We start from the raw sequence: 26,899 nt of genomic DNA, 5'->3' as shown, positions 1-26,899 counted from the left end.
CTTATTTAAAAAAAAATAGTATTTTAATCTTACTAAGAGTACTTGCTACATTGAAGGGAGAAAGCATAAGAATACCAAGTAAGACCAGAGTTTTAGTAGGTCTAAAGTAGTCTCATCAGTGTCTAGAAGGCTAAGGAAGTCAGTAAAAAGGAAACATATATTGACGTTTCCCAGGAAATACCTACTCAGAATGCTTCCAGCAATTTATGGCTGGGAGATCCAAAGAATTTGAGCTTCACACAGAATAAATTTATTGTCATGAAAGCTTTAAGTTAGTGTAGAGTTGAAGTAAAGTTGCTTCATGCTCATAATGCAATGAGATTTTTCTCAACTCCAGACAAACCTGGGAGTCTCTTATGTTTTGTTTTTGAGCTTAAAATTTGCAGCGAATAATACTGTTGTACTCCAGGAACACTAGACTGGATTCTTATTTACAGGTGCTTCATTCAAACTCAAAAATTAAAAGGACCTTCTCCATCTGTTAGAAGTGGCATTTGTTGAACTAATTTATAGCACAGGAAGAGAGACTCCTTTTTTATAGAACTGGAATATGGTTCTCCATGTATTTGTTTGTTTGTAAGAAAAGGTGTCCTAAACATTAATCTACCTGTAACCTAATTGAAGATGTTTTCTTGATACAGACAATTCAACATGAATAGGGGGAGACTGTAGCCTCTCAATTTTTATAAATACTTCTTACATCGTATCTATTGTGGCCATATCTTAGATAGGGATGAGCTTTATGGCAGTTAATATTTTTTGAGATAATTTCTGGGAGATTATACTACTGCTATCATACTATAAATGCTATCATAGCCGAAAGATTAGCTGAGGTGTACAAGGGGAGTCACTTAATAACTCATGAGGGATTTTAAAATTTGATCATATTTCTTAATGTTGTCATCCTTGAATTGTACTTGCATACACACAGGACAGTGTCCCTATATTTTGACAAGTTAATAAGGTTTAGTAAGAAGAATAAGCTTTTTATGAGCAGCTTCATAACTACTGTACATAATTTGTGTATGTACTCACAAAAATGTTTCTTATCTGTTTCAGGAACTCCTGCCAGCTCCTCCTTCAATTCTAAATCTTTCATAGCTACAAGTATCAAAATATTTTCTCTTCTCTCTTTGGACTAGGTATCTGTCTATGCCATACCGCAGCATGTAAACCAAGTTGGGTATGCCCTAGACACAACAGTGAAACTTCTGAAATTTTACCAAAACTACTTTTTAATGAAATACCCTCTTGAAAAATTAGGTAAGTTCTGTAGGACTTTAAAAAAACCCCAAAAAACAGAAGCAGCTCTGATCTGAAAAATGCATGGGAATTTTAATTTTTAAAAAAAACCTACAATTATTAAATAATTTGTAAAAACTAATTACATGTTTGTCTGAATGCAAGTACTGAGTCCCAAAGTCGGAAAGCTTTTGTGAGCTTTTGTAACCAGATTTCTTATATTTTTACATAAATTTACACAGAAGAATTTCTTTGGTGCTACTCAACATGGTAGTGAGGAAATTCTCAGTCTGTGAACCATATTCACAGCTGCAAGATCTGCAGCCTGACTCGTCTACGTGCCTTAGTTTGACTGGAAAGATAGTGAAATGCAGTCTTCCAAGACTACTTTTCAGTAGTGTACTTTTCTAAGCCATCTTATTTGCATGTTACTTTTGTTCATAGGCAGGGTCTCTTTAAGTTGTTTATGTCAGAGTACTGCTAGAGAAACATTGTTATAAATCTGTGGGGCTTATGTACTTGAGATTTGAGTGTATGTTCACACCACAGGGTTTAAATCAGTAATTTTTAATGATTATCTCATATAGTAGGTAGGCTTGAAAGACAGGGTTGCTTTAAGTAGCGATTTTCTAAATCTTTTAAATCTTTTCCAGATCTGGTAGCCATTCCTGATTTTCAGGCTGGTGCAATGGAAAACTGGGGCTTGATCACCTTCCGAGAAACCGCACTCTTATTTGACAGTAATACTTCTTCAGCGAGGGATAAAAAGCTAATAACGTCAGTGATAGCACATGAGCTTGCCCATCAGGTACTAGTCTGTAAAGGTTATTGTTTCCTTTTTTAATTTTTTCGGTTTTTAAGTGCAATTCTGTCCTTGAATTCATCTCTCCCTTCACTGTGACTGGGTTGTGCATTGTATCTGTTCATAAAATCTGCAGGTATATTTTCTACAGCACAACAGGCAGACTGCAACTCCCATGCCACACTTAGGAGTTGTTGCTGCAAAAGCTTTACTGTGGTTTTGAGTGAAATTCATTTTACCGCAAGATAAGGCAGAGGATGGATGGAGTACTTCTCATTTGATTCGTTCTCATTTGACTTTAGTTCTAAGAAAATAATGATGGTTTTGGTCTTTTGTAGTGGTTTGGCAATCTAGTAACCATGGAATGGTGGAATGATCTCTGGCTGAATGAGGGATTTGCCACATTCATGGAATACTTTGCCATGGAGGAAGTTTTTCCAGAATTACATTCAGTAAGTAATTTCTGTAATTACATTTACTGTATCTTCACTATTATCTTTTTTTACTGCTGCCTATAAATAATTGATACTTATAAACTGATATTGAAATTAATTTTGGGCACCGTTGAGATCATGCTGCATCTCTGCTTTGGCATTTTGTTATATTGAAAGTGGCTTTGAGAAAGGTACATTGTTTCTGTGGGGTTTAAATTTTTTTTGCTTTATTTTGGTAGTAATCTACATGCAGTCTACTGTGTTTTGTGAAGTTTAAAGTATTCTATGCAAAATAGTACGTGTTAAAACATGTAGATGTCTATATATCAAATTATAACTTAAAATCTTTCTAGAACAAGTCCAGACATGTTGTTGAACAAGTTTGTCTACTTCTGTTTTTCCTAATAGACCTAAGAAGCTTTAGGTTTATTAAACATACCTGAGGCTGCAAGTATATGAAAGAAACACAGTCCCCAGTCATGTATAACCAGATATGTTCATTAAAATATTACAAAAGCTATTAGATAGCTTTTATAATATTTTCACCATTGGGTTAGAATAGCATGAGCCTGGAAAACCAATAGTCTAATTGTTAATAGGCTTGCTAACCAATAATATTCTTGATCAGTTTCCTAATAACAACATCAGACTTTTCTCTCAAAGATAAATGCTTATCTAATAGTTCTTTCTGCAAACTACTGTGTGTCTGTAATTTGTTACATTTTAAAAAACTTTGTTACATCTCTGCTGCCTTGACTGAATAGTCTTTTCATCCTAACTAAATGCTTTGTTCTCTCAATTACAAGTTCTTTTTTTTCTTTCCCTATATCTCCCCCTTTCTTTTTTATTAAGTATTGCAAAGCTAGTACAGTTTGTGTCTGCATAAGCATTACCTGCTTTACATTCTGATGGATAAGCTGTTAAATACAAGAAAATACACATGGTAAACATAACATAATCATCAAAAGTGCTATGAGTCCTACTGCAGCAAAACCAACTACATGTTTGACCCGAGGTCCAAAATTAAATCGTCCCAACCAAGAGAACAGGTCAAAAGGATCCAATCTCTGGCTTTGCTGCAGTTCTCCAGAAAGCTCCTTCAATTCCTGGATGCTTTTGTGAATGGATTTGGAGTGGTCACTCAGGTTCATACAGCACATTCCATTGAAGTCTTCACATCCATGTCCCCGGCCTAACAGTAAAAAGTCTATTGCTGCTGTGTTCTGCAGTGTTGCGTGACGTACTGAGCCAACATCTGTTAACAATCCTGTTACAGCATTACTAGTAGCATTGCTCTCCTTTGCAAGCCAACAACCAGTTTATTAATTGCGTTTAAGTCTCGTGCAGTATCAATAGAGGCAACTAAGGAACTAAAAAATCTCTTTATTCCAGAATTCAACCTCAGAGTTATAGTCATGGTTAAATGACTTAGCATCAAGTTTATTTTGCCAGTGTTGTAGTGTCCAATTGGTTAGAGTTTCAAGATGGGGATGAAACACAGTCAAACAACGTTTTGGTACATGGATCTCCCACTGCATTACTTGGAATGCCCTTACATGCTCTGTTGCCACATATTAAAAATATGTTATCAGGCAGGCTTATTGCACTGGTCTGTGTTCTGATTTGTGAGGGAGTAGTAAAATTGCACCAGGCAGAGGCATTACAATAAATACCAATGCCAGTTATGTCAACCCTTGTGCTCTCTGCTTTGGATTATTAGCATAGTTAAGGTAAAAACACACAGGAGCTTTTATAGAGCCAGGTACGTCCAGCTCTTGAGGCTTCAGAGAGACAGCAGGGAAGAAGTTACCTGGTTTTACCATGCCTCCATCAGTATTGCCCATGTACCATTTCACAGACTGGACAGTGTTAGGCTGCTGTGATCCCAAACACCATGACCATCTATGCTTACCTGGAGTTGTACAATCACATGTAACTGATGTATAATTTGTTCCATTCATCCTTTGTCAAAGGAACGCTAACCAGACATGTTTGAAATAGATCACTAGGACTGATCATGGATAAACAAAGGAGAGATTGGTTAATTGCTTTGGCTAATGTGAGCCAAATTTTGATCTTTGGTTGTGGTACCCATGCTTTGTTCATATTCATTGAGAATACACTGAGGGTGATAAAAAGGATTACATATGTTGTGCCCAAACCCATTACAACCGATTACCAAACTAAAATTATGATGCCTTCAAGTATTCATCTCTTCTGTGGTGGGTTTGATGTTCTTCACAGGTAACCAGGGAGCTCCTGTGGGTAGAGAAACACAGCCATAACCATGCCCCCATGTTAACAAAAGAACAGGGCCTAGCGATTGTCTAGTCTGCAAGTCTTTATAACAGACAGGTAGCCGAGAATCTGTTAAAGCATCATGGGAAAATACTTGCTGTTTTTTTATCAAATCTGGAAATATTTTAAAAATTAAAGTAAACATTGCTTTGTCCAATTGTTTCTGAGGTGTTATACCAAGGGGACCCCTCTTCTTTTGTTAAAGAAGCATATTCTTTAAAAGGGCATATATTTGTTCCACAACAGCTTGACCGGTTGAGGAGTGAGATGTACCGGTTGTATGATGTATACCCCAAGAATGAAGGAAGGTTTTCATTGGTTGTGAAACATGCTGCACCGTTGTTTTTACTACTTTTGGGACTCCTAAGATAGCAATAGCTCACAACATGTGTTCAATGACAGGTCTTGCCTTTTCCCCTTTATGAGTGGAGGCAACAAAAAATTTGGGATGTGTGTCAATTGGTACATTCACATATTTTAGGGTGCCAAAAGAGGAAATGTGGGTAACATCTATTTGCCAGACTTCACTGACACCCAAACCTCTTGGATTTGTACCTACTGTGGTAGGTAAGGGTATTAAACAAGTACAATCGGGGCAAGAATGAACAATTTGTCTGGCTTGAGAAAGGGTAACATCAAATTGTTTACACAAAACTTTTGCATTCTGGTGATAAAACTCCTGTGACAACTTTGCTTGTGTAATTTCATTTGAAACTGTTGCCATCATCATCATCATCAGAGCATCAGCAGCTGCATTACCTTCCACCAGAGGTCCAGGCAATGATTTGTAAGACCTGAGATGCATAACATAAAAACAGTGAGATCTGCATTGAACAAAACCATACAGAGTAGATAACAGCATAAATAGATCTTTGTTGAGTACCTGCTTTAAAAAGTAATGTTCAATACCGTTTAAAATACCTACTACATACAAGGAATCTGAGTTGAAAGGCTCATTTTGAAACAATTGAAAAGCTCCTACCGTGGCTGCTAACCCTACTAGCTGTTTGACCTTGGCTGAAAAATCAGTTTTCCCAATCCCCTGTGGAGTTTTTCCAAACAACAGCTGCTTTCTGAGTTTTCCCAAAACTATCAGTGAAAACTCTCTTTGCTCCAGACAGGGCTGTGACAGTGTTAGAAAACATGTCTGTAAAGAAAGATCCTTTAAAGATTGCAAAAGCTTATTTTTCGGCAAAGAATTAACAATGTTTCCCAAAAAGTCTGTCAGGACCGCCTGTAAAAATAATGATTCTTGGAACATATCGTGAAAATCGTTTGCAGGCAAAGACTGTGGATGTGAGAAGGATCTTCCCCACTTAGGGTCTGGCATCATTTTTATCCCGTGGAAACAAGTCAAATAATCACATCAAGCAATGTAGTTACTGTTTTTGAAATTGTGTGAGGTAAAAATGCATACTTTATCATCCACAATTGTTGTTTATACACTACTGTGCTATTAGTGCATATGGTTGGAATTCAGCCAGGTTAAGAAAAAGACTCAGTGGTAACTGCTTGTTGTCTGGATACAAAAGAGGTTTGAATTTTCTTTGTTACGAGTTGAAATGGTTCACAGGCTTCTGCATCCAGCTTGTGAGGAGAGCAGATACTAAATCTGTGTCTCCCTTAAGTAAATTAAACAAGGGTGACAGTTCCTCAGTGGAGATACCTGGGGTAGGTGTGAGCCAACTAATAGTTCCTAATAATTTTTGCAAATAATTTACTGTTTTATTAGAGGTCCACAGCACAATGGGCTGAAGAGCAATTTTCTGTTCAAATAATAGAAACCTTAGGTATTTCAATGGTGGGACAGTCTGAACCTTGTCTGCTGCAATACAAAGACCAAATTTGTCAAGAGAAAAACACAAAAGGGCAAAACAATTTTGCAATACTACAGGGTCATCTGCTGCTAGCAGTATATCATCCACATAATGATACAACAAAACCTTTGAAAACTGAGGTCGCACCAGTTGTAAAGCACTTGCTGCCATAAGCTGATACATTGTAGGCCTGTTTTCATTCCTTATGGTAACACAATCCAGTGATGCTTTTGCATAGGTTCACTATTGTTCAAGGATGGTAGTGAAAAAGCAAAATGAGGTGCAGCATTGGGGTGTAATGCAATTGTGAAAAAGCAATCCTTTAAGTCAATAATTAACATTCCCAATTTTCAAGTGTCATTGCTGAATTAGGAATTCTGGATTGCTGAGTTCCCATCAGGACTATTAGTGCACTGATAGTTCTCAGATCTTGTAAGAGTCTCCATTTGCCTGTCTTTTTGAAATCACAAAGATTAGGATGTTCCATGGGCTTGTAGAAGGAACTTTATTTCCCAGATCCAGTTGTTCTTTGACCAGTTTTTGTGCTTGTTGCAGCCATTCCCCTCTGAGGGGCTACTGAGGGCTGTACCACAGAGGGGTATTGGTGTTCCATGTGAGTTTAAGTCTGGGCTGCACATCAGTGGCCCATTTTAAAATTTGTTGTCAGTGTCAGTCCCACTGTGATAACAGATCTCTTCCCCACAGTGTGCATGTGAATAGAAAGTACACACAGTTTGAGCCTGTTTCCCTTCTGGCCCATGAGTTCCTTAGCTGAATGCTGTAGCACCTGCTGACCTCTGATGTCTGTGACGATCACTGATGGCATGACAAGGGCCGGGTAGGTTCACTGATGATGGCTTCATCAGCTCTGGTATCTGTTAATCCTGTTAAAGACTTGCCATCTACAACACAAGTTAGAAAAGGTTTCTATGCGGAAATAAATTTAGACCAGTAAATTTGAGGAGTACCTGTGCTCACAAAACCTCCAGTGCCCCTGTTAGCATAGACAGATGGGATAGATTCTGTATCTGGCAGTATAGGAAGTGGGATAGGAATTGAGCAATACATGATCCTGCTGTAATAGTACAAGGTAGATTAGGAGTCCAAGCCATGATATTTATTTCACGAGAATCAGAGTCGATGATTACTGGTAAAAGAAAAAGTCCCCTTATAGGTGGTGATGATCTCCTGAGTAACGATGCATGACATTTAAAAGGAAGGGATCCATTTGAACTTGTAGGTGAACCAATGTGTTATTTAATGTGGTTGCGGCATCCCAGCACTGCCTGAGGTCCCCCTGATGTTTCCTGAGCTTGAGCTGTGTGGGGTTTGCTGCCACTGGATCCTGTTTTGTTTTGGGGCATAGGATTCCAAGCCCGTCTTGGAGTTTCTCTGCTGTGGCAGAGGTTTGCTCTTTCGTCATACTTAGAATGGCATTCATTGCTCCAATGGTAACCTTTTGTGCATCGAGGGCATAGTTTACTAGGTTTTTGTTCCCTTGTTTATTCTTGGAGCACTGCTTTTTCATATGACCTTCCTCTCCACAGTCAAAACATTTTAACTGTTGCCCTAACAATCTGTAGCTGTTGAGCAAAGGCAGTTGCTAGTGAATCTGCTTTGTATTGTTCTGTACCAACATGTGCACAAGCTTTGATAAAGTCATGTAAGGAAACATCAAGTTTGTATTTAACTAGATCAAGTGCCTTGTGGCAGTCAGGATTAGCATTTTCATAAGCTAAGGAGTTTGAGTAAAACTTCTGCTGCATCTGGTAAATGTTTTTGCCTTGTCACAGCTATTTGCAAACGATTAATAAAAATAATGTAGGGCTTTTGAGGTCCCTACCTTATTGTAGAGAAGCCAGGTTCAGTTCATTAGCGTCCAGCACTCTTTTCAGAGTTCTTATAGCCAGCTCTCTTGCTTGGTTATATGTTTCTGGGGGCATCCTTAACTCTTTTATCATCGTATGATCTCCAGCCCCTGTCAAATGATCCCTTGTTATCGCAGCATTAGCAGTGGTTATGTTAGCCCGCGCTTGATCTTCACAAAGCCCATTGCACTCTGTCCACCATATAGAATACTGTGCTGCTGTCATAAGCAATTTAAATAAAGCTTTCCAGTCAGCAGGTAACATAAGCTCTCTGCGGTAGCTTCAGTAAGTCTCAATGTATAGGAAGATTGCAAACCATTCTCTTTCACAGATTTTCTTAATTCTTTAACCGTTTCATAGAAAAGTTGCTTGTGTCGAGGCTGATTGCCTTGATAAACCACAGGCAAAGGATGGAGCAATTCAATATTCCCTTGAAACAAAGCCGTTTTTCTACGGATATCTAAAAAGTCTTTGGCTCAGGGAGCAGCAAAAACTCAGTCACGAAGGGCTGCTTTGGCACCTTTGTGTCAGTAGATGGTGCTGCCGCCTTAATTTTCAGCTGTTGAGACTGTAATTTAGAGTACGAATCGCAGAGTTTTTTCTCCATCTTCACTTTCTTTTTCCTCCCCAGTGTTCCCGTGCACATGCAAAGCAACTGAACTAGAGCATGAAAGCGTTGCTGTGGGTGCAGGGGAAGCGTCTGCAGGAGAATGTACAGCTGGGAGTACTGTGTCTTCTTATGAAAAGCTTGTTATGCAGAATACATTATTTTGTTATAAATTCATCTGAGTTGATCTCAGGTGCACGTATTTGACATGCTTTAAAGCATTCCTCACTCTCTTCCAGTAATCGAGATCATAGGATGCTTTAGGGGGGTGGCAGGCACAGTTAGTTTTCACCCATATAAGGACTTGTATTAGGTTTTTTCCCTGAATTTTAAGATTTTGCTATATGTAATAAGCAGTTTTTATGGAAGGCTTCTAGTTTAGAGATATTGTTGCCCATTTTATGACGAAATGGCTGCGTCACTAACCTGTTTATTAGGCAGACATGAAAGGACATCGTTGGCGATCCTTGAAGCTCACCATTGGTACAGTCAGGATGTACTGCAGGTCCAGGACTACCTTAGGAAATTGTATGTTCCTGTTCAAGGAGCCATTTGCAAGCGCATGAAAAAAAACACAGTCCCGAGTCATGATATAACTAGAGACGTTTATTAAAAGTGTACATAGCTTTTATAATATTTTCACCATCGAGTTAGAATAGTGCGAGCCTGGATAGCCAGCAGTATAATTGTTAATAGGCTTGCTAACCAGTAATATTCGTGATCAGTTCCCTAATACAACATCAGACTTTTCTCTCCAAGATAAATGCTTATATAATAGTTCTTTCTGCAAACTGCTGTGCACATGCTACTTGTTACATTTTTTAAAACTTTGTTACACGTCTGCTGCCTTCGCTGAATAGTCTTTTCTTTCCAACTAAATGCTCTTTGTCCTCCCAATTTCAAGTTCCCTTTGTTTTCTTTCCCTACATGGGGTAACTCCTGTCTTCCCATCATCGTGGTACTTGCTTGTGTCTGAATCAGTTTGGGTTTCACAAATGAGCAGACCTGGCATAAAAGTATCAAAGGGTCCACCACAAAGGATTTTGGTAGTATTGAGTTACATTTAATACAAAGCACTGCTCCCACTGGCACTTCTGTTTACATATATGGCTGAAGGATAGAATCTTTCTGATAAAATAATGTAGTGATTATTTACAAACGCACTCATGTACTAAGTGACCTAGCTTTTCAGACACTGGAAAACATGATAGATTCAAATTTGGTGTCTCTTCTCCAAGGAAAGGATATCAGCTACTGCTATAAAACTTTCTTGTCATGGAGAATGACAGGCAGATAAAGGTTAGTGGAATTAAATGTAGAGGGTAGTGGAGAGACTAATTTTGCATTCTGGATAAAGATATACCTTGGCCCTGAAGTAAACTTCTAGGAGTGTTCATATGATTTGCCTTAGTCGTGGGATTAAACACTGATTACATACTGTATATGACTGTTTCCTGCCTGATGGAGTGTGTTCTTCTCAGCATTCTGGAGAAGTGTGAGTTTTGAGTTCTTAATTCACACTTACTCATATTAAGGAACTTGAATTGCTAACCTGGTCCAGTAGAATTCTTTTTACAGCACTGAATGTTTCAAAACTTTTTCATTTGGCCTTGCTTGTTCTGTTTGATTGTCACCAAAAGTATGTAGCCATTCTACTTGTTGTCTGCATATGTGCTGAGGGTGGAATACGAAAGTAGCGTTCTTTTTTAGCAAGGACACATCTAACATCTGTGTACTTCATTTCAAAAGCTGATAAAGCTGATAAGCTGCCTTGACCAATATCTCATTTCATTGTTTGATGGTGCCAGAATGTGTTTTCGTAAAAATGAAAGACATCACCCAGAACTTCTCCATTCAAGAAAAAAAGCCTTAACATTTTAAACTTTAACAGTTATTTTTATTGTATTTCATAGAGGGTTTTTGTGAGTTTGTTTTGTTGTTGGGATTTTTACTGTATGGAGAATTGTTTGCTTGCTGTGATGAAGTGAAACGGACAAATACCAATATGATCAGCTTCTTTTCAGTGTTTGGGATTTTCTTGTTCTGGTACCAATGTATTAAATTCAAATATCCTCATTCTAAAAAAAATAGAACTGAAGGACTTTTGTAATCACTAGATAAGATGCTTTTTACATTCTCCCAAACATAACTGTAGTGAATAATTTCTCTAGACTTCATGCTTAAAGCACATGAATGTAGTATTTTTGTATTCCCTGCCTCCTGTAAATGAACTGAGAACAGTGGTGAACCAAATGCGAAATTTGACATACACTTATTTAGAGGGTGCATTTTTGTCTAGCACCAATGACACACTTGCCTGAGACAGGCTTAAGGGTCTGTATAATGATGCAAACTCGAAAGTGAGATTCCACTGCTAAAATGTGGCAGGGAAATAGTACCTTTTATAAATGATAAACTGACAGTTCTTTTGCTGCCTAGAGCTGTGGAGGAGCAAAGCAGAGACAACTTTTATTTTTCTGCATAACATGTATGTTTCAGCTTCTTAAACAGTTAAAAATGTTTCTCTTCCAGGATGAAGATTTCCTTACTTTAATTTTCAAGGCTATGATGAAGGATGCCTTGAATTCTTCACATCCAGTCTCTTCTGCTGTTCAGTCTTCAGAGCAAATTGAAGAAATGTTTGATGCTCTTTCTTATATCAAGGTAACTGTAAAAATATTGCAAAATATTTGGATAGTGGTACATTAGCTTTTGAAAATATGGATGTGGAATCAGAAGTAAATAGGCATGTATCGACAGACCTAACTCAAACAATGCAGGATTTCTCAATAATGTTTTTGAGCATCGACATAGCATTTAATTAGGAAAATATTATGTATCTTTATTTGTGGCCTTATTTACCATATTGTTGAATGCTTGAGCACAAAATAGAATACTCGTGAAGATGTAAGAGGGGAACGAGAAGGTGAAGCAGCATAACCAGTTAGGTGTATATTCTTCTGATAGCAAACTGTAACAAGTGATTAAAAAGAGTAAAAACAGAACACCAAAGTAATCACTCAATCTTATATTCTCCCTTTTTTAAAAAACCCTCAGTATTTTAGAAATACCCTGAACTGGAAGCTTTCCTCTGAATACAAATTATTTTACTGTATGTTCTGGTTGTCTGAAACATTATTATTTCTGATATCTAATGAGGGTTGTGTGTGAGGCTTATGTTACTAAAGCATCTCAGTGCCTTGCTTAAAAATGCATAAGAGAAGAAATACCTATATTCGCAAAATTTTTATTCACATTGTCTCAGGTTTTAGATACCAGATTTGGGTAGTGTTGAGGAAAGCCTTTTGTTTGTTTATTTTGGATTAGCTGACACTTCTTTCCATCACTGTCTTCTACTTTCATCTAATTAGAAATCATAGGGACAGCTGTTTTCTACTGGAAAATAGTCAAATGCTGCATCTTCCTCTGCTGAATGCAGTTCCCATGACAGTCTTGATTTGTTTCCTCTGACTTCTTTTTGGAAGTCTCAACTGGTTAACACATGTTGTCTGGCATTCTTGAGTAGTCTGGGATGCCAGATAGGCCTACAGTAGTGATGTGCTTCCATTTACTTTGGACTCTGTTTTCTCAACTGCAAGAACAGATGTGTGATTTCCAGGTTACCTTGGTTGCCAAATGAATTTGGGTTCTCTCCTTTTATCAAAAGGCATGCCTGTTGTTTCATGCTTCAGAGGTGCCGTCTCAAGTAATTCCCTTTTCAGTGAACTTCTTTCTGGAAGTTGGGACAATTATGTCTGTAGCCAACTAACTTTAGAGATCCAAATTCTGTCAGTCTTTGACTGACTGAAACTTCTCTATATAATTTTAATGGAAAAGTTCCCTAAATGATTGGCTTGGAGTTTCATTAAATTAGTATAACATTATATTTGGAGAATTATTTTATTACTTCATGGCTACTAGTAAGTATGTGCACATTTCAAATAGAGTTGTACCAACTTACACCTTTAAGAGCTGACCAAAAGAGGTTTTGCACATTGTCAGAAATATTGTTTTCCCAGCTGCTTTCTGTGTTTCATAGGAATTCATTGCATAGCTTGTCCTTCACATATGAAGTTTTTGTATTCCACTCCTCTTGTCCCTATAGCTTAGGTGGAGTGCTTGGCGATTCATGTGAAAAGACATTTGCAATGTAGTCTATAATAAGCAAAGGTTTATCTGTTACTGAATTGTACAATAGAATTTGCGTTGGTGTCAGTGTGCCAACTGACACAGATTAATAGGTGACCTCTACGTTGTACTGTCTCAAATAAAAATAATACAATTTTATTTTTAGTCAGACTGCTTTGCAGACTGTCAGTAAACCTAACACCCATGGGTGGGGCAAGATCCACCTGCAACAGCAGAGTGTATGGAAGGAAATGACAGTAGGAAAACAAAGGAGCAGAGCTGTAGGTTAAGTATGGATACATACAGGAGAGGAAATTGTGGCCATATTATTAAAAACTGTCTTAAGGGCTACTCCTGACTTTTGATGAGTAGGGAATAACCACGCAACCTTCAGTTTCAGATATGATGTTACTCAAATTCCAGAACTTGAGTGTAGAATGTGTGAGAACAATCCATTATCTCTTTAAAATCTTCTCCCTTAGTTCTTATTTTTTTCCTAGAAATAGTACCAAAAATGTAAAGTGCACCTTTAAACTATTCTTGATCTATGGCTGCTCGTCTGTATTCAGTTCTACAGCATGCAAGTCCTCGGGCAATTTACTTTTTGGTGGCTTTGACATAGAAACATTCACAGCCCTTTAGATACTTAAACTACTCAGTTGCTACTTTTTTTTTTTCCTTAACAAGCCCTGGCTGTATTTAAACACATCAAAACCTACTTGTTTTTCTGCAGTCAATTCCAGCCTACCAAGTGGTGTATCTCATATTTTTCCTGTACTTTTAGGTTTTTTATATAACTGCACATCATATGACTATTAAGCACTGACTCACAAGTGCGGTTCTGTACTATACAGATGAGTATTGGTAATGAAAAATGGCAGCCAGCAGAGACATAGAAGTAAGAAGGCAATATTTTTCAGATTATTTTAATTGGAAAAAATGTCAAATTCTACTAGTCCATTTTTTAATTGTTTGAGCCTTTAAAATATTTTTTCCAAAGCAGCTAGGAATGATTTTCAAACTGCATTAGCCTTTTTTGTAACTGTATCTGGAGTTTATGAAATAGTAAAAGAGAATTTTCACAAGGCAACTGAATATAAAGGTAAATATTTGAAGGATATTACTTGGAATAAGATCTGCCAGCTTCTGACTTACTCCTATACTGTGAAAGAGCTAAAATATGCATATGCTTGAAAAAGTTCTGTAAATTTGATTTACTGATTTGTTTTCTTTTTCTTTTTTCTCCCTACAGGGGGCTTCACTTCTTTTGATGCTGAAGCATTATCTCAGTAAGGATGTTTTCCAAGCTGGCATTGAGGTATATTTGCATAATCACAGCTACGGAACTGCCCAGAGTGATGACCTATGGGACAGCATGAATGAGGTATCCATCCTTGACACACTGTTATTCTTTTCTTTTTTTTTTCTCCACTTTTTAAAGAGTATCATAAGTTTTCATTTATTTCCTTGTTTATGAAAAAGATAGGATAATGGAATTCAGGTAAATACTCTGATTTTTTTTGCTCATCCTATTCCAAAGTTCTCTCATCTAGATAGAGAGATTACTGAAGCTTCTAGGGCGACATTGAGTATCATCCCAAAAAAACCGCTATGAGTGGGTATGTACTGCTATGCATGTCCATCCAGTATGGACATATCCTCTCTAGAATTGCATGGGTAGTGTGTTAAGACCAGAATGAAAGTACTAAAATTCAGGATAAAATGTACTTTCAACGAATGGCTAAGTCCAACCATACAGAGGTCTTGGGTTACTCTCTACTAGTGTAACTTTGTTATAGCTTCTGTTTTAACAAGTGTGATGAAATTTTAGGAAAGCAGACTGTACAGGCAGCTCTCAAATTACTAGGTAAGCATAAGGCCGTATCTAATTTTAAAATTAGTGTGAAGGGCTCAGGAAAGCAAGGGCTTGGGAAGAAGAGAGTAAGGACTAGAGTCAGCAAGGCTATGGAGTCAGAGAATCTAGGGAAAGGAGGGTGGAGAGACAGCAGGAAGGATGGGGGAAGGACTGAGTGTCCAGGGAACTACAGGCCTGTCAGCCTGACCTGAGTTCCAGGGAAGGTCATGGAGCAGATAATTTTTAGTACCATTACATGGCACATGTATGACAACCAGTGAATCAAGCCCAAGCAGCATGGATTTAGGAGGGACAGGTCCTGCCTGAGTAACCTAGTCTCCTTTTATGACTAGGTGACCCACCTGGTGATTGAGGAAAAGGCTGTGGATGTTGTCTGCTTGACCTTCAGCAAAGCATTTGATACTTTTTTTCCTGGAAAAGCTGGCAGTTCCTGGCTTGGGCAGGTGCAGTCTTTGTTGGGTTAAAAACTGACTGCACAACCAGGTCCAGAGAGTGGAGAGAAATTTACAAGTTCACTGTCAGAGTGATTGTTTAGAGATGCAGAATGATGCTACCACTTAATTGGTGACTTAAGAAGAAAGTTAAATGTTCCCCATTTCCTATTTTCTTGTTATGTCATGATTGTTTTTACAGATTACCAATGGAACATTAGATGTAAAAAAAATGATGAAGACTTGGATTGGGCATAAAGGATTTCCTTTAGTCACTGTTGTCCGAAAGGGAAAGATTATTTCAGTACAACAAGAGAAATTTTTGTTTCGTGTGGAACCAGAAAATTGGACATCAGATGCAAGGTTATTACTTTCTTAATACCTTTTATCCATTAAAAGCAGGCTGCTGTCTTAAACCTTTTACATCTTACTTACTTGTGTTCAGGCCTTTTAGTGTTTCCTTGGAAGGCAGGTAATAATAATGAATTCGGCACAGAAATTCATGCATCTGGTATCTGCCATGTCTATTTTCACTGAAGCAACTAATAAAATTCAGTGACACCCTTTATAATCTAAATTTCTTACATGCATAATTTTCCTGAAGCTTTTAAGCTTGACATCAGGAGTTGGTTTTCAGTACCAAAAGGCAAATCTCTTAAGTAAAGACTTCTTTACATTTGAGAAAGTTCTGTGTGTATAACAAGACTCTGAGGAAGGGCAGGTTGCAGAAGTTCTACGGAATTTATAGATGCATGTATCCTACTTTACAGCCTCTCCTTCTTACTTCCAAAATTCAGTGTATACCTTGGGCTTTGCTACAAGGAGGTAGAGAAGCTAGAATCAATGCTTTCTTGGCTTTGAAATTTTAAGATGACACTACTGCATGACAACAAATGGCTGAATATATGACAGAGGCAATATCCATTGTACCAAAACCTGAAAGGAAGTATGTATGCAAATACTGAAGAAGCAAAGATGTGGCAGTTGGTAATTTTAAAATTTTGTTCACCACAAATGTAACTTACCTTATGACCCTCAACAGTTTCTTCTAACAAAAATACGTAAGTGTGAATTCTTTTGAGATTTTCTGGTTTTACTGAGTTGTTTGAGATTTTAACAGGAGCTGAGTCCATTGCGTCATCTTGCAGAAAATTAGATCTGTGAAAGAAATTTGTTTCTGGAAATGTGGGAATTTAGAGGGCTCTGTTTTATTTTTGTTATGCAGAGAAAGAAAAGCAACGTGGAGTTGAAAGGTAAGGGAGGAAGGGAAGGATTTTTAAGCTAAGTAATCTCTGTTTCTAGTTGAAGTAAATTTGGAGCATGCATGAAAATGTTTTGAAAAAGAGCACCCTATGTGAGTCATACATAGAAGTGGTCCCTCTCAAAATCAGATTAATATGTGCAGCTTCTTTCATCCCACTCAGATTTGTGTTTTTCTCTAAATAGCTAAGTCCTTATCATCATGATGAGCCTCCTTAGCATTTATTCTTCCAGTTTGCAATTTAGTTAAGAAAGTTTTTGTGGTATACTATTAATTACAGTTTCTATACCATGATTTGGAATTTGAGTCTTGAACTTGGATCATTTTTTAATATTAGTGAAAACTTGTAAAAGATCAGAAAAAGACTGTTGGATTCAGGTAAAAATAATACTGGATGAATTTCTGATGCAGCCAGCGATTTACTGTCTATATGAGTATGGACAAGCTACCTAGCATGCTGGAACTGGGAAGGAAGTACTAGGAAAAGCAGAGTCCATCAGAGACTAGTGCGGTTTAAGATCTTCGTTGGTGACAATACACAGTGGGATCAAGTGCCCCCACAGAGAATTTGTAGATGACACCAGGCTGAGTGGTGCAGTTGGTGTGCCTGGAGGAAAAGATGCCATCCAGAGGAATCTGGACAAACTTGAGCAGTGGGCCCTTGTTCAGGGCAGCCCCTGGTATCAACAGAGGCTGGGGGATGAACAAATCAAGAGCAGCCTTGCAAAGGAGAACTTGGGAGGATTGGTGGTACTGGACACAGGGAAGCAGTGTGCGTTCACAGCCCAGAAGACCAGTTGTATCTTGGACTGCATCCAAAGCAGGGGAGGGAGGGGTTCTGCCCCTCTGCTTCACTCTGGTGGGACCTCACCTGGAACCCTGCATCCAGCTCTGGGGTCCCAGCACAGGAAAGGACATGGACCTGTTGGAGTGAGTCCAGAGTAGGTTCGCAGAAGCAATCAGATAGACAGAGCACGTCTCCTATACAAGGATAGACACTTTGGGCTGTTCATCCTGGAGAACAAAAGACTCTGCGGAGACCTCGCTGCATTCTTTCAAGTACTTAAAGGAAAGAATAGGACAGACGTTTTAGCAGGTTCTGTCTTGATAGGATTGGGAATAATGGTTTTAAAATAAAATGGGGTAGATTTAGACAAGATATAAGGAATAGTATTTTTAAAATAAGGGTGGTGAAACAGTGGCACTGGTAGCCAAGAGAGGTGGTCGATGCCCGATCCCTGAAAACACTCAGGGCCAGGTTGAATGGGACTCTAATCATCTTCATGATCTAGTTGAAGATGTCCTTGCTTATTGCAGTGTAGCTGAACTAGATGACCTTAAAAGTTCTCTTTGAACCTAATCTGTTCTATCAAATTTACCCATTTCTCAACATAGTGGGATTTAAAAAAATAATTTCTGTGCATGTTGTTCATTTATTCTTTCATCATGTTCTGATTATTATATATGAGATTTATACTTCATTATTTTACACAGCATTCAGTGGTTCTAGTGTTATTAGTATATAAAAGTGCTTAAATTAAACCAAACCATTCAGGGGAAATAGTACTTATATAACATATCAGTAAACATTTGTTTTCCTTTGCAGTTACCTGTGGCATATTCCTCTCACTTACATAACAAATAGGTGCAACTTCACCCATTGTACTAATGCATATTTACTGGATCAGAAGTCAGGTATGTGACTAAAGGCTTTGTTAGCAAGTTACTTAAGTGTTACAGATACATGACTTTTATGAGAAAACCTTGAGTAAGATATGAAGCTGAAGACGTACAGGGTATGAAATTATTTCAGAGATCTGGAGCAAAGCACTGCTGGTGTTGTCATCATCAGAGAGACGGTTCCCTGTATATTGTGTGTATAAGTACATGACAGTGACTGGAACGGAAGCACAGGTTTGAAATTTGTAAAAGCCTATGATTTTCATCACAGTGTATACACATAATCTCTCAAACTCCATGTTCTTTAGAGAGCAAGTTATGTGAAAGTTGGTCTGCCAGTTTGGTGAAATGTTAGGAAGTAACTTTCCACTGAAATGTTTGTTTTATTTAACTGTGTGGGAAAGTATTATATTTGGAACTGTAGATGGGGCTGTTGGAAAGAACGACAGGACAAAAGAAGAAAAATCAACTGATGCAACTTGGAGCAGACTGACAATGTTCATTCAATCAGATATAGGAAGAGGGAAGAGGAAGTACAACCTCACATTTCTGGGCTGTCTTTCAAAATCTTTGTACTGGCTTTTCCTTCTTCACTGTAGGGGGAACTAGTGTGAAAGAATTTACTGTTTCTCTGGAACTAGTCTACTTCATAGACTTTGATTTAAACAAACAGTTGTTAAATGTTTGTTTCTGCTGATAACGTATTGTTTGTCCACTAGCTGTCATTGAACTTCCAGAAGAGGTGGAATGGATAAAATTCAATGTAGACATGAATGGCTATTATATAGTACATTATGCTGAAGACTGGAAAACACTGATTGATCTGTTGAAAAAAAACCACACTGCTCTGAGTCCTAAAGACAGAGCAAATTTGATCAACAATATCTTCAACCTTGCACGGTAAGACTTCTATATTGGAAAAGGTATTTAATGTGTGTTTCAAGTTTTTTCCAAGTCAGAGAAGATCAGATTTAGTTTCTAGAGACAACTGCTTTAGAGAAAGTTTAATGCAGTCTTCAATAGCCTTGTTAAATCCGTTCAGTGATGATCTAGATGTTATATCCCTCTTCTTTATAGCATCATCTATTTATTCGGATCATAGAGAGCCACATAATAATTTCCGTTTCTGGAAGACACTGTTTTCTTTAGTGTCCAATAATCTGCCTGCTAGGCTGTTCTTCTGTACCCTAGTGCTTCACTTTAGAAAACTAAGCTATTTCCCTCTTAAATTTTTACTGGTGCCTTCTCATGTGTTTCACCACCACTCTCAGGGCAGGTGAGGCTGAACATTATGGATAGCCTCTTTGGAAGCTGCTATTCTATCTGAGTATCCTTTTTTATGATGAATATTTTCAGACATCCTTACCGCACTTCCTTACCCATTTTCAATTTTTGTTAACTGAAGACATGTTAGTGGCCATTGTTGCTTTGTTGTAATCTTACTGCAGTTAAAGTATGAAAATTTTTTCTTATGTCACTTCCTCTATTCACTTGCCTCTCTGTTACTGTAATGGAAAGCATCACTTCTGATTTGTTTCAGGGAGGGCTTTTGTTTTGTAATCCATTTTAAAGTTTGTGTTCATTGATCCATAGTCTAGGAAGAGAGTCTCTGGAAAAGGCCTTTGAGTTGATTGATTACCTCAACAAAGAAAACAGCACTGCACCACTTACTCAAGCTTTATTTCAGCTGAGTCTTATATACAGCCTTTTAGACAAAAAGGGTGAACAACAGCTGGCAGCACGAGTCATGGTATGTCTTAGTTTTTCATAAATTATCATTTTAAATAATTAGCTATAATGTTCTTGATAGGTACATTCTCTTTTTACATGTTGACTGCTGATCATATTCATTCATTTCACTAAGATGGATGGTGATTCAAGAGAGTTGCCAGTCTTGCCAACTTTTTATAATGATCTCTTACCAAAATGCTGTTTTTTGGACCAGGTTCTTCCCCTCTCCTTCCCGTGTTTCCATACCACACCCATATGCCCCAAAATGTTTTCTAGGGAGTGTGGTGCAGTAGGAACACGGTGGTGTCTGGGGCTATCTTAAAGTGCCCATACAAGTCAATTTAATACAAATATGTAATTGAACATATTCCATGTACTTTTCTTGTACAGAAAAGTTATTTTCAAAAGTTAGAGTGGCTAGAGATTCTAGATCTAGTTGCTTAGTAGAGACAGAAGATAAAAAACTGGAACCATTTTCTGTAAAACTAGAAACACAAGTATGGTTGTCATTGTCCTGTCCCAGTTGTGTAATAGAGTAATACTATATAGTTTTACAGACTTGACAGTGAAATCAATATGGTAGGTTCAGTTCTTGATGAGTGTATGTCTTTCTCTGTTTACCTTCTTATTATGGAGCTTCTACTCCGTATTCATCTATTGGTTTAAAATTAACTTTGCTGCTTTATGGTGTAAAATGGGTGCAAAGGGGTTTAGTCTATAAGAAAATTATTAAATTATTAGATAAAATAGCAGATGTTTTTTCTTTATGCTTGGTAGGAATAATTAGTGAGTGCTTAAAGAAACATAAGAAAAAAGGGCACTGTTTTAATTTACCCAAAGTTGTTACATATCTGCTATAAACAGCCTGAGCTCTGTTTTGCAATGCAGTGTCTATGCAGTTTTACTTAAGTTCAAAAGTTTCAGCTGAGATGTGGTAACTGATCAGGCTGTGGTTTTGGCAAGCTACAGAACTACAAAACTGAAGGGTGTTCAGCCCAGAGACATACAAAAGTTGTTTCTTTGTGCTAAACGAAGGCATATTTACTGTGATTTGTGAAGTTGAAAGCAGTTAAACATGCAGAAGTTGTAGTACATTGAGATTGTGAGCTGATTACAAGCAAGTCTGAGCCATGGCTCATAGAGTAGTCTCCAGTTTCCACGTGCAATGGAAAGATGTAATCTGGCTCAGCTTTCAGATTTATGTGCTATCTGATACTTATTCCTACAGTTAAGAAATAGCATGTGTAAGGTGGAATAAATAGATTAAAAACTACTGTGTTTAGCTTCCATGTTTCGAAAGTTCAACCTTTTTTTTTTTTTTCTTATTTTAAACTGACTTCATATATAGAAAATCCTGTTGGAAGGAATTACCTATTGCTAGTAACTTTTTCCTCCTTTAGCATAGGATAGAGCACTTGCTCGGAGATAAAATTGATCAACAGCGCTGGACAGATGATGGGACCCTGTCTGAACGAGAGCTTCGGTCAACACTGCTGGCTTTTGCCTGCACTCATGATATAAGAAACTGTAGAACAACTGCTGCCAAGATGTTTGAGACATGGATGAAGTCTAACGGAACAGTAAGGTACCACAAAAACTGAGCTTCCACTTCTTTTACCCATCTGTTTTCCTGTTAGATTCACACCATTGTATTTGGGAAAAACACCCCAACAACAAACAGAACAATCCGGGAAAGAAAAAAAAAAGCCCCACCACACCACCATTACCAATAGAATCTGATTCTATCTCTGTTTCATGTGTAGAAGTAATTAGTGTTTCACAATGAGAGAATGGCTATGCTAGGCTTTGTCTCCAGTCTCATTAAGTTCAACTGTAAAACCAGCCATAAATTTTCTTTCATCTACATTTCCTGAACTGCATGCTGAAAGATTACTTAGTGGCAAAGCCAAAGCCCACTTTTTTTATTATAAAGATTTCATCCTGCTGTGGAGTCATGAGCATTTTGAGTCATAGAAAATTCTTAATTTTGTGTACAGTTTACTTTGTTTTTATGTGACTAAATGATTTGCTTTTTCCTAGTGACTGAAAGTACTAGTTTGGTATGAATTCAGTCATGTCAAATCTTAACAATTACTACAGAAACAAATTGTTCCAAAGAGAAGTATCTCCTTCAAGTTAATATTTTAATTTTGTGACTTCTTTTTCCTTTCCTCAGATGGGTGTTTTTGTGCCCCCTATGTTTATTTGTTTTGTTGCTTTTGGTTTTCCCTGTAGTCTGCCTAGTGATGTTATGAAAGCCGTATTTGCAGTTGGAGCCAAGTCTAATGATGGCTGGGAATTCCTCCTGAAGATGTATTTCTCTTCAGATTCTGAAGCAGAGAAAAGCAAAATGATTGAAGCTTTGGCCAGCACAGAAGATGCCAGAAAGCTGATCTGGTATGACGGAGCCAAAAAATTGTATGCTATGTAAATTACAAGTGATAAAATCTTCTTGGAAAAGTGCATTGCCTTTTGTCTATTGTTGAAAAAATTTGTGATTGCCAAAGAAAATCAATCCAAATGTTTTGCACAGGCTTCCACGCACACGAAGAACGTGATCTTTTTCATTTAAAAATAACTTATGTAACAGATCTGCACAAAAAAACAAGTTCTGAATTTGAGTAAAGAGAAAATAATTGAACTTAAAAGCTTTGCACTACTGGTAACACAAAATTTCAGATTTTGCAGTGCAGGTAACAAAATTGCAGGTTATTCTATAGAACCTTAAAAGACTGATATGTCTTTATAATCAAAGTAATAAGTAGTTGAGGTATATTTTTTGTTTGGAATTTTTTCCTCTTCTTTTTGCCATTTCTTTCTTTGGGTGAAAATTTGACTTTACATTATGTTCCTCTCTGTAGACTTAATCTTAATAATGCACGGAGAACACGAACTTGTCCTGGTAATTAAGTCTTCAGCTTCCCTCTCTTACCTCTTCGATGTATTGTTTTTCTTTTACAAGTTATTAGAATTTACTTTTCCAACACCAGTGAAAATTTAGGTACTTGCATTAGAGCTAAGGTCACTCTTCTGATTTCTGGAAATTAGTGCTAAATAAATACATTTGTAGTAAAATGTAACATTGATTTCTTCCAGATGTCAGGAGTTGCTTGCTTGATGTATTATATCATCTTTTCCATCTAATTGAGGACTTTCAGGAAACCCGTGTGAACATATGAAAAGACTTTTTTTCCTGTCTCTTTGCATATCTTTTGTCTCCTAGGCTAATGCAAAACAGTCTTGAAGGAGAAATCATCAGGTCACAGGAGCTTTCACATATCATAGCAACTGTTAGCCAGAGTTTGCCTGGATATTTGCTGGCCTGGGACTTCGTCAAAGAGAACTGGGAAAAGCTTACACGAAAGTAAGGCTTTTGATGCAGATGAAACTTCCAGACTCGCAGTGGCAAAAGCACCTGTTTGTTTCTTTCAAACAGAACAATAAATAGTAGTGTTCATATAAGAATATTCATATCAAAATTCTAAATCATGTTTTAAAATCAGAGTTTACAAATATAATTTGCTACATAAAATTTGAAGTCTCAGCAATTGTTCTGGAGTCTCAGAGTAGTTCTAAACTATCTTCATTTCTCTTGGAAGGTTGCTGTCTCTAAGATGATTGATTCAGTTGCAAGATATTTATTTGGATCAAATGGATTCAAAAGGACATCCAGGGAATTATCTCAGCACTTACTGTTTCTGAATTGTCACAGCATTCCTAAAATCAAGTGACCAAAATATCCCACTTGCTTCAGAAATACGTTGTTTTGCACTGGCCTTGAAGGGTTCCTACCAGGAAAGCTGGCCCCTCAAGTCTTCAAAAAGCCAACAGTACTAGAAACTTCTGTTTCTGAATCCTAACTTTGATTTTAAACAGTTTCATGCTGCTAAAAAAATTTCTCATCATGAAAACGTCTGCTCTAGCAAGCTCTTCATAACCAATATTACAGTTACCTCTCTTGAAAGAAAACCTGGTTGCAAGTTCAGTTCTGGTAAAGCTTTAAAACACATACATACCACAAATACAGATCTTGATATTCGTTGTGTGGTGTCCTCAGTTCTTTACTATTTGATTTGTGATAGGATTTGAAAATTTTCCATGGCTTTTGCTCTGATGTTACATTTTTAGAGGGAATAGGGAGCTAGAGGATTGGATTTCTAAGTCCATGTATTTCTTTTGAAAAATAAGATATGTAATTGGAATGTAAGGTATTGAATTTAAGTGCTTTTAATATTTTCCAACTTCTAAACAAAAAGGTAGAAATAGTAGAAAAGAATGCATGCATATACCGAAACTGCATCTTAAAGTGTCTCCTAGCTGAAAATATTTGTTTGTCTTTCAGGTTTCACCTAGGTTCATATACTATCCAGAATATCATTAGCTGGTCAACTTCTCAGTTTGCAACAAAGGCACATCTACTTGAGGTTGGTGGCTCAATCTTCCAGAAAGGGGTATTTTCTAGTGCCCATGCTGCTTTCATTTAGTTGGAGGATGAGTAAAACACATGTTCACATGTTTTGTATATCATTGACACTCTGTTGTGAGTATATATATCACTAGCTTTCCCCATTTGACACATTGTAAATGTATGCACAGACCCTGGGAAATTGTATACCGAGTCTGTGACAGAATTGCATTACTGAGTTGAACCCGGTTATTGGTCTACTGTTGTGTTTTCCTGTGCACTGGAGCACACTGTGTCACAAAATAATGATTGGATCTATATGTAATTTTGGTCTAGAACTTGTAAACAAGCTATGACTTCTGTATCCATGAAATGTGATACCGTGCCATAAAAATTGGTTTATGCTGTTGTTTTCCATTAGCAATCCCAAAGAGTTATTGTGGAAGTTGAATATCAGCCAAGAGTTGTTTAACAGGTTTTAGAAAGCTCTGTTGTCTTCCCTAACAAGGCTTTGACATTAATGTATCAAGAATCGTTTACGATTCAGTCTAATGTTTTCATTCAGATAATTTGGTAGAGATAGGTGTTAATGGTTTGATCTATAGTATTTTAAATGTTAGCATTGACAATTATAATGATGGTTGGGTGTGGGGGCAGTTCTAGAATTCTGAAGAGGGTTGCTTGCAACAACCAATTCGTTGTCAGAGAATAGGACTCCTTTTCCAGAACACCGCATACTCTCTGTGTTGGCTTTGTGATATGGTAAGTGAATGTCTGTTTATTGGTAAAATGATATATTGAAACCAAATGAGTTATTGCTGCTGTATCCACGAAAAACGCTTTCCTTGCATTTTGGGAACTCCTTTGAGAGGTTTGCACAGATACAAACAGTTCTCAAAAATTGTTTTCCTGCAACGTGTATAGCCTTTGCTGCTGAAGCTATTTGTCTGGCTAGTGTTGATTTAAATTAATATTTTCTTTATTCTTGCTATGCAGGTCAAGTCATTTTTTGAGTCAAAGTCAGAGGAAAGTTCTCAACTGCGTTGTGTAAAAGAGGCAATTGACACAATCCAGCTCAATATCCAGTGGATGGAGAGAAACTTGGCAAAGCTACGAGAACTGCTGAAGTGCATATAATACTGTGCTGTGTCAGCCATTTAGGAGCTCTGTGAGCAGTTACTGTGTTTCATTTGCAAAAGCTGGGGTGAAACCAGGCATCACTGCAACATTGCACTATTAAGGAATCTAGATAGCTCAGGGCATGTCTCAGATAAATTTTTATTTTCCTTGAAGCATTTTGAGCAATATGTAAGTATTTACCCTGAAACTGTTTCCATCTGTAGACCAAACATCTGCACAAATGATTAAATATTATTTTATATGTGGAACTTATGCCCTTTCCTTTGGAGTTGTGTTACAGATTCTTGGCAGTGGGTTAATACTGACAGTCAGGTAAGAAAGAAAGTTACCATGAACTGTTCCTTCTTTGTAGACTGCTCATTAAGCAGTAGATGTTTTCTTAATGCAAAACTGTATGTGGTTTCCACATTTGTAGATCTAGAAGCTGTTGTGAAACAGAATTATATTTCAGATATATTAAGTAGTAGTGAATGTTATGAAGTTCAAGAGGCAAAATAAATACAATTACAATTCAGTTTAAGTTTGGATTTTTTTTATTTTCATGATGTTTTTTAGGAATTACACATAAAAAAATAAATCTTATGCTAATAATACACAATATATAAATATATAAAAGTATATATATATATAAAAGTATATATATAAAAGTGGCTGGACAGTAGTATGGAAAAGAAGAAACAGATAGCAAAACCAAGTGTTCTAGAGATGGGATTTCCAGAAACAGTGGTGTGACTTTGGAACTTCTACTCTGAACTTTTCAGATAGTTTTGAGAATCTCATCATTGATCGTCAAACTTTAACTAATTTTGCTGTATTGGTCTCTAGCCAACTACACTAAATTGTATTTTTTCAGGTTGGTTCATCTCGTAGACTTGATACTGATTTGTGCCCTTTTGACTACTAACTTTCACCACTTGTTGCAGAGGGTTTGCAGTTGATAGATTTGTCAGTCACCTCATTTTTGTAAACTTCTGGTCTTTCATTGCCTGATAACTCTCAAATCACAGTGTAAATTGTCATCCTTACTCACTCTTTATGGCATTAGTTTTAGGAAAGCTTTTAATTTAGATTTTAATGATTTATTTTTTTACTATTGTAAAAAATCTTAAGAGACAAATCCTTAAAGTCTTTTGAAGAATAGGAACCAAAACCTTAATGTGTAACTCTGTAAAATGTAAT

General features: G+C 37.2%; 1 protein-coding gene across 2 annotated transcripts in view; it reads left to right on the top strand.

The window, feature by feature from the left end:
- LNPEP (leucyl and cystinyl aminopeptidase) overlaps positions 1 to 26,234 on the top strand; it is a 54,823-nt gene extending 28,589 nt beyond the window's left edge. For both annotated transcript variants that reach the window (XM_014887117.2, XM_014887118.2), the window contains 14 exons: positions 1,143 to 1,263; positions 1,896 to 2,050; positions 2,383 to 2,496; positions 11,601 to 11,732; positions 14,449 to 14,580; positions 15,706 to 15,866; positions 18,371 to 18,459; positions 19,164 to 19,344; positions 20,038 to 20,194; positions 21,576 to 21,760; positions 22,411 to 22,572; positions 23,399 to 23,539; positions 24,518 to 24,599; positions 25,577 to 26,234. In XM_014887117.2, coding sequence (XP_014742603.1) covers positions 1,143 to 1,263; positions 1,896 to 2,050; positions 2,383 to 2,496; positions 11,601 to 11,732; positions 14,449 to 14,580; positions 15,706 to 15,866; positions 18,371 to 18,459; positions 19,164 to 19,344; positions 20,038 to 20,194; positions 21,576 to 21,760; positions 22,411 to 22,572; positions 23,399 to 23,539; positions 24,518 to 24,599; positions 25,577 to 25,717 — 1,953 coding nt within the window. In that variant the 3' untranslated portion in view covers positions 25,718 to 26,234. The remainder of the gene's footprint in view (positions 1 to 1,142; positions 1,264 to 1,895; positions 2,051 to 2,382; positions 2,497 to 11,600; positions 11,733 to 14,448; positions 14,581 to 15,705; positions 15,867 to 18,370; positions 18,460 to 19,163; positions 19,345 to 20,037; positions 20,195 to 21,575; positions 21,761 to 22,410; positions 22,573 to 23,398; positions 23,540 to 24,517; positions 24,600 to 25,576) is intronic.
- The last annotated feature ends 665 nt before the right edge of the window (positions 26,235 to 26,899 follow it).

Source organism: Sturnus vulgaris, chromosome Z (genome assembly GCF_052056855.1).
Source record: "Sturnus vulgaris isolate bStuVul1 chromosome Z, bStuVul1.hap1, whole genome shotgun sequence".
Lineage (NCBI taxonomy): Eukaryota > Metazoa > Chordata > Aves > Passeriformes > Sturnidae > Sturnus > Sturnus vulgaris.
Note: the sequence above shows the minus strand (reverse complement) of the source record. Positions and strands in the feature narration are given on the sequence as shown.